Raw genomic sequence first — 12,729 nt, forward strand, 5'->3', positions numbered from 1 at the left:
TTGCATTTGGTTATTAAAAACCATCTGTCCATCAGACAGTTGTCATCATATTCTTTTAAACAATCATCGAATCTGCGTATTCTGCTATCACTTATAGGTGCAAAATGTGCACATACATCACTTTCTACCTCAGGTACAGGTATGGTTAAATGCTCAATCCCAAGTAAAGACTTTTTGTCAAGAAAGAATTAAATATATGTTGACCATTTATTACAGATACATATTTAACTGAAATACAGTTACATATTCAACACAGACCCAAGAGAGTATCCAGAAATACACATGTATAATAAGCTGTTATAGAATAAAACAGGATTTCAAACTGGAGTTCAAGGACTCCCATGGGGCCACAATATACTTTTACATATACTTTTAGTATAAATTTAGACTTAAGGTTATCTAGTGTTAAGCTAGTATGCTTTAAAACAATGAAAAAAATAAAATTGCATTTAGAAGCATTCAAAATTTGAAGTTTCTCTCCAACAATACAGATCAACATATTTGATGACATCATTCTACACTTCTGCTTCTAATTAGATTTTCTGTCCAATCAAATGCTCTCTAGAATCTTAAGTCTCCCGCCCCTACACTGAAAAAATGCAAAAGCTGCATCTAAAATCGGTCACTTCTTTTACACATTTAATATTTTCTATATGGTGAATAGTGAACGACTCAGACTGTGTAAATATGCTTTCAAGCAGGGTGAATGAAGTCACTAACCACAGCGCACACTCAATGCCCTTCAGTCAAAAGACAGGATAGCACAGAGTGGATCATATGTACATGTTGGCAAAGAATACAAACCAAATCCAACCCATTTGAATTAGAGACAGAATGCTGAATTTTAAAGTGCTATGGAGGAGATAAAACATATAACATGTTTTATATGAGATGAAACATCAAATGGTTAAACAGTCTCTAAACAGCACTGATGAGTAGAAATTACATTTACAATCTTTTCAAACAACTATTTTTTTTCTATAGTAACAGTTTTATATTAAATCTAAAGGGGGAATTTATTCGACATAATTTTTAATACAACTGTGGCCTACCCTGACTTGTTTCAGTCAGAAATGCATCACACCATCAATAAAACCTTCGCTCATCAAGCCAATTCAACGGCGTTTAAAATGTATTTTTAGGACTGACAAAGTTCAATGTTAACTTAAGATATTAAATTTAATGAAATATAATATATGTAAATACTGCAGCTTATTTAATAAAATATCAATATTTTAACTGTTTTATTCTGATTTCTAAAGACTAATAATTTCTAAAGGTCATTAATGATGAGATTAATTTTCATTTATTGAAATTAATATTATACTACTGATAGCCCTAACATTTAACAGCAAGAAATAAAAACCAAATGTGCTTACAGAAATAAATTTGAATTGAGTGAACATGTTTCTCTTTATCTTTATACATTTTGTATTAAAAATATTTAAACCATGTGCTTTGGCTTCAGTATATTGTAACAATAAGTTAATTATTTAATTTTAGAACATTATTTCACATCTTTATGGAACATTATTTAACATCACTATGTTTTCAAGCTTTGCATTTTTTCCTCATACAGTATGAATGACTTTTTATGCATTCAAATATACAGCTGTCTTTATATTTTAGGAAGGGGGTCAAAGGGGATCTTTGGCATCAATGTCAGAAAGGACTTTATTGTGCTTGTTCGGTAAACAGTATTTTTTAAATTACAGTAGTATGTGCATAAAATCCAAAAGGTAACATTTGAATAAAACTGAGTTTAACTGTAAATTACCAATATACTATAAATTGGCAGCAACATATTGAGTTATTTTGGATGGAAACAGTTCCTCTAAACATTACTAAACTACCTATAACTGCTGCGTTTTGTTGAATTGACAGCAAGCGATCTGATTACACAATACACTGAGACTAAGCTTTGTCAACAATAAAAAGTCAAAGGGGTGTCCAAAGACGTAGCTTTTTCTTTGTGCATCTGGCCACAGTCTGGGAGGTTTTCGTCTTTCCCTAACAATACTGCCATGTTATGCATTTCTCTCTAAACAACCATAAATGGAAATATCAACGAGACCGGCATAAAGAATTGCTATCATTAAGATTGATTTGTAGGTGTTCAGTGTGTAGAGCATGTGGGAGGAAGCACATTATAGAAGAGGAGAGCTCACAGTCTTCCCTGATGAGCACATGAGGAGGAGGATCTCCTGGCAACCACGACCACTCACTATTGAGTCATGGTCCTCTGTGACTGAGGTAGGCAGCTCACTATTCAATCTGGAGCTTTCCTGGGATACACCTGATACTTCACCATTGAAGACTGGAATACAAACTGACTCCAGTTTTTGGCTCTAGTTTCCACCTCTGCAAATGAGAACACAGACTGCAATAACCTGCTTTATATTGCAATTTGTCAGTAAGAAGAAATGTTTTACCCACAAGTTGATGTGAAGAAACATAAAAAAAAAAAAAAACTTTTGAATTACCATTTATTAACATGTCACTAACACTAAAAGTTTTGTGCCTATTTTTAATACTTAGGATTGTGCAATGAATTACCTTGAGCAAACGTACTGATGCTTGCCTTAGTAAACACTACTAAAAACAACTAAATTAATTACAACTGAATTAAAGAGCAATCACGTTATTCTGTTCTAGTTTAAAAAAAAAAAAAAGTCTAGCAGGAAAAGATGTTTAAAACAAAAAGAAAATAGGAAATATTCTATTTTGATGAGACTCAATGTCCTTAAAGAGGTTAGGTAAATTTGAGTTCCTCAAACGTATTTTGTGATTTAACACAATGATTCAGGTATCCCATCTGAGGTTTAAATAATAAATAAATCAATAAAAAAAAAAAAAAAAAAAGGTTTGTTAATGGAGTGCTCACAGGGTCATACTATATATAATGTATGAACTGTCCGTATATATAAATTTCAAATGGTTTATATTTCCATATTCTTATGAGAATGTGTGCGGTTTTTTTTTGTTTTTTTGTTTCAGAACGCAACAAACAGTGCAAGCTGTGATGTATATAAATCAAGGATAAATTAAATTAAAAATCTGTGAGAAGAATGTATATAGAAATATAGACAAATAACTTAAGGATCGGTAGTTTCTTTTTCCTTGCATCATTTATAAGTTTGCAATCTCTGAAGAAAGTGAAGTTAGCAGTTAGTGTAAGAACTAGTTCACATGTGCCTCAGAGGTCTTGTCAAAATTACACCATCAACATCCCACTCACTAGAACATAAGCTTATCCTTAAGGATTAGAATGAAAAAAATCTAGTAAACAGACTCTTATTTTCTCCTTAATAATACAAGGAAGCACCCAGTACCAATAAGGGGAATAAATACCACTATAAACACACATAACCAGGAGCTACAACTAAATATACATGTTTGAATGTATAATTTCTTGTAACAAATTCATAATGAGCCTCAGCTCTACATCTGTCTAAACGCATAAACCAGCAAGATAAGTGCTGTCCTACTGTTATTACAGGGTGACCGAATGGTAATGCTTTAAAGCGATGCTTTACATTGCCTGTAACTAAATCTGCACACAAGCCATCGGCTCCAGTCCTAAAAATCTGGGGTAACATGACATGGCATTTGGGCAATTATCTCATCTGTGTGATCAGATGCTAAAATTGTGCTGTCAATCTGGCAATCGAGTGAGCAGCATGAGCTCCTCCTACTCTTTCATATGCTGCCCTTCCTGTCATCAAGAAAAATACATTTAAGTGCAGAGAAACAGCTAGTTTGGATCATTCTAGTTCAATCTGAGATGTGCTGAGTGTCAGCCTGTATCAAACAAGGCTTTTTAAAGGCAAAGATTGCAAGGAGAATTTTGTGAGAAGTAGACTGAAGAAACTGGACTCTGGAGCTGGTGAAAAGTGTACGTGTACCTCTGGGTTAACGGTGTTAACGTGGTGAGGTTGCGCTGCTGACAAATTGGAATACCCAACTTGTCATTATTAAAATCAATGGATCCTGCACAAAAAGAGAGCAAAAGAGAAAGGAAGCCTACCAAAGCCATCATAACCTCCCATGTTTGTTAAGAAACTAAAAATAGAAGCTGTATATTCAGCCAGCTTGTTCTGGAACAAAGGACGATTGACTAAGAAATTAGTATTTACACAAGCAGCAGTCCAACAGCCAGCATAGGCTCCCTCATACATCACTGTCACAGTGCCGTTTTCCCCTCCAGTTTAATCAGATAAATGCTTTAAGTTGTTTTAAACAGTCATTGCTAGGGATGGGCATTTCAAGCAAAAATAATATTCGAAGATCGCTGGGAATTATTCAATTATTATTCGAAAATCGCCCTCCCCCGCATGCACGCATGCACACACAAACAGAGAGAGAGGGAGAGAGACCATTCACGCTTGATATTGATAAACTGTTTAAATCATTGGGGAATATGCTGTCTTAACTCAAGCCATATAATGATTGTAATGTGCTGAAACATATTAATATGCTCGGTAATATAAGTGAAAGTAAAATCCGCACGGCCATTCATAACGGTGCGAGCGTTTTCAATTAATTCCTACATTGAGCTTCCATAGGAATAAACTGAAAACACTCGCTCTCCACCAGTGGACGCGCACATGAATGACCGAGGGGATTTTACTTTCACTTTCAAATTAGCGCCAATTCGGGAGCGGTGACAAGTGATGATACCGGTGTTGTTCCTGAACACCGGCAACACCGACTATCGCAGCAAGCCTACCTCAAGCCATATTGATTTTAGGCTGCCTAAACGCGTTATAACATTGTGAAGAATGTGCCCGAATGACGGCACTTGTGTCGTGTGAACATTGATTTTAACAGTTGTGTTATATGCCATGCTAGTCTTTGTTTTATGGTTGTCTAAGAGTTGATTGGCAGCATTTTAGGTGCGTTATTGGCAGCGCGCCACCCTCTGGTTATATGAACGTGTTACCATTGAAAACATGAGGATTTTTTTAAGATGACAATCGCACAACCTATTCGATATCCTATAATTAAATCTAGTCATTGCTTACAGATGACTTAAAAACATCCTTTCCATGTTTGACCCAAGAGAATATTTACAAGTACTTAAATTCTCCAAGTGGGAATGTAAAATTTTCCTTCATCCAAAACAAAGTGTGGAACTTCTGACTGTCTGTAGAAAGGACTAATCATATATGCTGACATGTTACACTAATCTCATATGTATGTTTTCTAAATGCAATTTTTATAGTACTTTTAGAAATTTCAGGAATGGCTGAGATTGAAACAATTTTGGCATGGTCAGTTTAATTATGGAGAGGTTCTTGTAATAAAAGTTTACAATGATCTTGTAGTATGTTGAAGTTTGCACCTCAAGAATTTAACAATTGACAAAGGAATTCCAACTGAATGTCAATCACGAGCAGAGCAGATGGAATGTAATCCAATGGGCTGTGCATCAAGGATTTGAGAAGTTAATGCCATGGTTCGAGGTGGCATGAGACACCATACGGCACCATACAGGCAGTAATCATGCCAGAGGCCAAAGGGTCCTAGTTAAACACTGCCTAGCCAATGACTTCTAACAGTTTACTGAGTGAAAACATCAGCATTTGAAATAACGGTTTCTTAACAATCAAAAATTGTTGCACCTTCTTGATGGAAATAAATGTTGTGATGTTATTTCCATCAAGAGGTGCATCAATTTTTGGTCAAGATCTTGTATTGACAATGCAAGAGACGAGAGCTCTGTACTCCAGCACATACCCAAAGACTTTCAATGAATGTAAGGTCTGGACTCAGAAGTGCAAATTCCTGTGTGCAAATAATTCTTTATGCTCCCTCCCATCCATTCTTTCACAATTTGAGCCTGTTGAATCCTGACAGTGTAGTTACCTACAATTTCACAATCACACAGTACTGAATAATTCAGTATAAAAAAACAAGATGTTTCATACATGAAATTCTGTAAGTGTTTGATCAGGAGCTTCTTGTGCTCTGGTAATGCCAGAGCTAACGCATTACTGTGATGCTCTCGTTAAGCACAAGCAGACTTTACCCTGAGCTAATACAATGAAATGTGTGCAATCTCCATCAGTGTAGAGAGAGTGATTACTGGAGAGCAGAGTGTTAACTCCAGTCAGAGCAGAGATAAGCCAATGACTGATTAAAAGAGAAAAGCTGTGAATAGAGGAAAGACACCCCTGACTTATTCACTGACAGTCTTCATACCAGTAGTCAAGCACTTCTAAACATGTTAACATAAAATACATTCCGAAAGTCGTGTTGTGTTACATGGTACATCTAAAACTATTTTAAATAAAATTTGATCATTGTTTTATTTGTTTATTTATTAATTCTTATGCATACAGGTTATATACGCTCATGTTAATATAAACTAGTGAAGACAAAAAGGTATACATCTATGTATACATGTATGTTGGCTCACAGGGACCCAGGTCTGACTTCGGTCATGCCCTGATGCCACTTCTCCTACCTACACTTCTATACTACTATCCCACTACTAACACTTTACTAATATATTTATAGGATATAATTAAATAAAAAAAGAAAACACTAAAATAAATAATAATAACCAAAATATAATCTAAAAGAGAGAACCTACATTCCCTGTTACATTCTAAATTTCTACCTAAATCTTGGGAAAGAAAGAAGTCCGTGGACATGTTTCGTGTCAGCTCTACTTTGGTGTATGCTGGATCTTTAAGACAACTCTTATCTCACCAAGTTGACTGCATGTGCCTTAGAGTTCAGGCTTCCTCTCCTTTGATCTTTCTGGCAGCTGTACAGAAGAAAATTTTGGCAGCAACACTTGGCTACACCTGGATGCACATGCTGGACAGATTCTCACAGTCTGTCCTCTATCTCTGACATAAAGCAAACCTGAGAAACAGAGCCGAGAGCTCCGCCACCCACCTTGCATCCAAACATGAGCGAGATGGTGCTATTTGTACAGGCCACTTTGCAGTGGCACAGCATGGGCGAAAAACAGTCCAACTTCTTGATGCTGGGTGACATTTTCTCACTGCTATGGCAGCTGAGCCGCTCGGCCAGCGAAGAGCCAGAAACTCGCCTCCGCGAGCGATACTTGCTCCTGCCTCTCCGGCCACCTCCTGCTCCACCACCTCCCCCCGCACCTCCTCCTCCTCCTGCCCCTCCACTGCTGCTGCTGCTGCCCGCTCTCACCATCCACCCTCATTCCTCGTCTCACTCCATCACGCCAGGGAAGGGACAGCCAGTCTGCTTCCTTCATCCAGCGAGTTTTCCACACGCCCCCCTCTCCGTCACCACAGTTCCAGTCTTCCGCTGTTCTCTTAGTGCCTTTTTTCTTCTGCTTCACTTGCTAGCAATGAAGAATCCGTCTCTCCACCTTCCTACCGGTCTTCCACGGTCCTTCCTTCTCCTTTTTGACCAACGACCTTACAGCTATCAGTCACAGAGTAGATGTTTACACAGAGGCCTCGCTGGAGCCATGCCGTGTGCGAGAGAGTGCGTTCATGCGTGAAGTACAGCTTTCAGCTCTTCTGGTTAAATCTTCTCCATCACACAAGACACCAGACAACCACCTCTTTCCCAAAAGAAAGGTGAAGAATGCCACCGTGAACACAACGCAGTGAGTTGTGAAGAGAATGAGGGAAGAGGAGGAGAGATGTGAGGGGAGGGAGGGAGGGAGGGAGGGAGGGAACGGTAAAGCTGTTGCAGAGCGTGGGGTTTGTCACATGGGCTCCATCAGACAGGAGTTGGGTTGAGTCTCTCTCTGTCTCATCCTCAGCGTGGGTGCTCTACGTCACCCGATACATTGAGGGGAAGGAAAAAATCTAAAGTGGTTATCAGTGAGACAGAGGAACAGCAAATGAACATCCTCAGGGAGCACAGCCTCGCATGGAGGAGGAGGAGCAATAATGGAGTGACTTCCTGCACATTTACATGGAGGAGAGAAAAGGGGCAGGGGGAGGGGAAGCTCGGAGCCTGGCCAATAAGACGACAGAATGTCATTGGCAGCTGACTGGACAGTCTGGCTGTGACCTTCTGAGAATGGTGGCATTTCTTGAAGGAATCCATACGATGGAGAACGTGGTCCATGACAGGGTCATACAGAGAACTTCTTATGCTTTACTCTAGTCTATTTTTCCATTGTATAAGGTTTGATTATGATGTCCGTGGAACGGTCACACAGGACAAACCCCTCAGGTCATTGGCCAAAAAGGGGCAGTAATGTGGGGGAGGGTCTGCAATGACAAAGATCAGGCTTTGACTTTGCTTCAGGAAAATTTTAAATCAGCAGTCAAGCTAAGAGGGATGTAGCAAAATACTGCCATACACACTAATCTAATCCTTACAGCTAATGAGATCATGTTCGTAAGCAACGTGCACATACATGTGCAATAATCTGTCAGCGCAGAAATCCTAGAATAAATTCAAAGCAAAATAATATTGTAATAAACAAAAGCACATTTTGTTGTGCAATTTTATTGGTTTCCCTAAGATACTGAGTTTCTTCTCTCATGTGAATTTACATTTTGTGCAAATGTCAAAGGGCTCCAAGCCAACAGCATCAATTACTCTCATGATATGTTACTTCGGCTGTCGGTGTGCCTCACTGTCCATGTGTGACTCAGATCCTGCCGTTCTCTTTATATATATGCATCACTCAGTGTGCAACACAACTAATGCTGGCAAACTCCATTCAGGGCTACCGATCACTGGAATGCTTGTATGCTGCGTCATGGACACACTTATGACCGACAGCACAAAAATATGAAAATAATTCAATTTATTATTAGTCACTTATTTTAGAATGCTATTTTTGTGGCAACATACAGAATTTCGATAATTTTCAATACTCAAGGCGCTGGGCAGTCACGAGTATGAGGGGGAAAAGGGAGGACTGCAGAGTTGATCAAATTTGAAAATGTCATGTTCTTGTCTGTGGCACTCTATGGTTTATCGATTTCTTTGAGTATATTTAAAAAAAAAAATTACCACCTATATTGACAGAAAAAGCACCACCTAAACCCCTGAAATAAGAGCCTGTATTTTCAACTGACCATAACTACTGATATTATAATTTTATTTGGGTAAGCTGTGGTAGCTAACAAGCTACTCATAATTTTAGCTATGAATCAAAGTATAGCTGGGTATTATGGCACATACAGTTATTTTTCTTAAAAGAACATTTGGGCTGTGGTCAAGATTGTTCAGACTGTTCCAGGGGGCTCTGCTTCATTACAAACAATTACACTAAATCATTTCATGGTTTCAGCCTCTAATGAGCATGTAACCACTTCCTGCGAAACTTAATTTAGCATAATTCTCACCCCTAGCCCAACAATGTGACACAACAGGCTTAATAATTCAACTTTTATTCAAAGCAATTTATTTTTAATCAGGGTTTTTTTTTTCTTTTCTTTTTTTCTTTTTTAAAAGGTAAGACATATCACCAACCTAATCAAGGATTTATCATAATTGCAAACCTCCACCTGAAAGTGTTGCAGTGGTGGGCAGAAAAGTGTGTTGTCTTCGGGAAGCCTGAAATAAATGCACACAGCTCCACCCTGTGGACTAAACCTATAGCTCATGAATCTAATGCTGTGAGTTTGTGTCTGAATACACTCTACTATTATCTCTACTTTACAGAGGTGAGCATGTTTTATCAGATGATACAAGAGATTCTAACAAGAAGAAAAAGTAGTTGATCTGCTCTCCTTTGATTGCTGTTAGAAAAACATGCATGTGCATTACGTACAAACACACAAACGCACCTTCATGAGACGCAGGACATGCTTTTCATCTTCTTTAATGTTAATTAATTTTATACATTGATTTGGGCTTCTCAGTACCTAATGCCATATAAAACCAGGAGAGAGAAGCAAATGAATACTGATTACACACTGATAACACTGTAATGATGTCACTGTAATTTGTGGTACAAGATTTCTCTGTCTTCTCATTATATGGTGTCCTTATGTTTACAAGCAGACAATCTCGACAGATTCGGAGGGGATTCTTGTGTGACGTTGCTTAACTATTTTACATATATCAAAGTCATTTTTGCCACAAGATAATCCAAACTCATGGTCGCAATGCAAAGCCCTGACATAAAAGCGCTTTTCCAAGTACTCTTAGCATGAAGGGTAACAGCAGTTCCAGTTGTATTCCCATCTGAGCATGGTTCAGTACAGTTCAATTTCAAACTGGTCCCAGCCCAGATGACAAGATCATCTGCCACAGTGCAACCTGCCAGCTCGTGTGTCACTGAGGTAATGCACATTCTAATCCTGATTTTGTATCACGTAAACGTCAACTGGCCCAGAACAGAATGATTCTGCAACTACAATTTGGTGAAAAAGAGTCTTATATCACAAGTGATATTAAATTAATCACAAGATTTCTCATTTTGAGAATGGTTTAGAGTGAACAAACAATTGACTTTTTCTAAATTTGAACTGGTAAAACATATACACACAAACCAATGAGAAATAATAACCCTATGATCCCTATTGCTGCTGACTGTGAGGCACGTCTGATAGGGAGCAACAGATCCCATGACAGTTCTCACAACGAACTCCGTTCTGGCCGGGCCGAGTTTTGTTCTCAGACCTAGTGGCTCTCCTCGACGGCTTTCCTTGGGAGATTCCGGTCAGGAGGGACCTTCTCTCTCAGGCAGAGGGGCTCATTCCTTCAGCCCCAGCCAGAGTTATGGAAACTATGGGCTTGGCCTCTGAGGGGGCCTAGCTCATAGATTTGGGTCTCTCAACCAAGGTACTCCATTACAGAGCTCCCTCCACAAGGAAACTGTATGGCCTAAAGTGGACAGTTTTCACTTCATAGTGTGGGAGTCGCATGCTGGACCCAGCTAACTGCCCAATTGTTACAGTACTGGAGTTTCTGCAAGAGCAATTCTCTGCAGGGTTATCCCCATCCACCTTAACTCCCTGAGGTCTGAAAACGTGCCGGCGCGTTTTGCAGGATTTTTTTTTTACATTGCAGCAAAACAGACTTAAAATACTCCGTCATTTATTGTCATAGAGACATAAGTAATATATCAATTGAAACTATAGAATGTCTTCTTTTATTTGTGTACACTCAGAGTAAAAACACAATGTTGTGCTTTTTGTAAAATAAAGAAAACTAACATGATGCGTGATCTCTCGTCTCCCTCTGAACAAAGTCCAATCTGATAGTTCTCAGAAAATGAAATGTAACTTAGTGAATACTAATGACAAAAAAATGACACTTATCTCTAAAGAAACGTTGAAATGTCAGGTTTTAAATCGTGCAAGTCAAATCGAAAACAAACATTCTGTGTTTATGTAATCTGTATGAAAAGAGAGCCACGTCAGAAGTCCGTGATTCAGCTCATTATCCGCTAATGCGGCCACGCCCACGGAGCCTGCGCTATTCAGAGGCAAATTCTGAGGCAATGCATGCATTCATCGTCTCAATTGTGTATTTATTGTCTTGAAAAGTGTTTATTTGGATGTTAAAGCCATGGTTAGCGATCTCTAGAAGACATGCCGTTAGTTCCTGGTTCCTTTTCTTCTTTATATGAATTTGTGGCCTAAAGGTGTACAGAGCGCCCTCCGGCTGCAAGTATGAACTGAAAACACAGTATCCAGCACTCATAGTGATGACAATATTGAATAAATATTACTCCTCAGTATAGAAAATTCACATAAATATATAAGAATCCATCAATATTTCTCCAAATGTGCATGCTTTTAAGCTAAAAGCCTATATGAAATGCCATAGAGGTAACATAATTGTTCAGACACTTTGCATCACACAAATACATTATATTTTAAAGAATATAATAGAATACCATTATTTTACATTGTAATAATATTTCACAGTATTGCTGTTTATGATGAGCTGAGACATTATTACAGAGGGTTTTTTTCACAGCCTACCTGACTGAAAGGCCTCATTAATATGCAAGTCATTTCAGGTCATTATTATGTGATTCTTTTGTCTTCTCAGGTGTAAATGACCCATTATTCATGATGATTCACGCCTCCACGCATACTGTGTTTCTTGACAAAAGTGTCTTACAAAAACTAAATCAATATATTGTTTTATATGAAGGAGTATGCAGCATAATTTTTACATAATTCTGAAGCAAAAACTCTAGTCTACAACCTCCAATACCCAGAAGTCTTAAGACTTAAGTTTTTTGTTTTTTCAATAACCACGCATAAACATTATTCCTTCAAAAATACAAACATGTACATACATGTTCCTCATATATTATGGTAGCCTAGTTTGTGCTGAATACAGTGTAATGACACTTTTGTCATTTATATGTTTATGAACAACTGAAAAAAGCACAAATGTCAAGTCATGTCAAAACTTCTCCAAGCCCCAAATCAGCCTCAGACTCCAGAGGGTTAAAGGTGTATGTGGCGGCCATAGCTGCTTACCACACTCCTTTGGGTGGTATGTCTGTTGGGAGACATTGTGGGTAACATGTTTCCTTCATGGCACTTTGAGGCTTTGCCCTCCTCCTTTTAATAATGTTTAAATAAACCAGGAGAAATGGATTCTGCTTTGCCTAGTCAGGGCATTAGATGCATATGTCCACAGTGCTGCCCTGTGGTGTAGCACTGAAAACCAGTTATTTCTGTGTTTTGGATCTCCCATGAAACGGTACCCTGCATCTAAGCAGAAAATGAGCAAATGTATAGTCGAGGCTATATCACTTGCTTACGAGTTGGCTGGCCAGCCTTCACCTTTGGT

At 38.3% G+C, this 12,729-nt stretch overlaps 1 protein-coding gene across 23 annotated transcripts in view; it reads right to left on the minus strand.

The window, feature by feature from the left end:
- dlg1b (discs large MAGUK scaffold protein 1b) overlaps nucleotides 1–12,729 on the minus strand; it is a 138,574-nt gene that overhangs the window by 76,677 nt on the left and 49,168 nt on the right. For 2 of the 23 annotated variants that reach the window (XM_048195788.1, XM_048195787.1), the window contains exon 1: nucleotides 6,910–7,600. The exons of 20 other annotated variants lie outside the window; for them this stretch is intronic. In XM_048195788.1, coding sequence (XP_048051745.1) covers nucleotides 6,910–7,182 — 273 coding nt within the window. In that variant the 5' untranslated portion in view covers nucleotides 7,183–7,600. Of the gene's footprint in view, nucleotides 1–6,909; nucleotides 7,603–12,729 lie in introns of those variants that run through there. One more of the 23 variants, XM_048195776.1, reaches the window with a different exon arrangement.

This window comes from Megalobrama amblycephala, linkage group LG7 (genome assembly GCF_018812025.1).
Source record: "Megalobrama amblycephala isolate DHTTF-2021 linkage group LG7, ASM1881202v1, whole genome shotgun sequence".
Taxonomy (NCBI): domain Eukaryota; kingdom Metazoa; phylum Chordata; class Actinopteri; order Cypriniformes; family Xenocyprididae; genus Megalobrama; species Megalobrama amblycephala.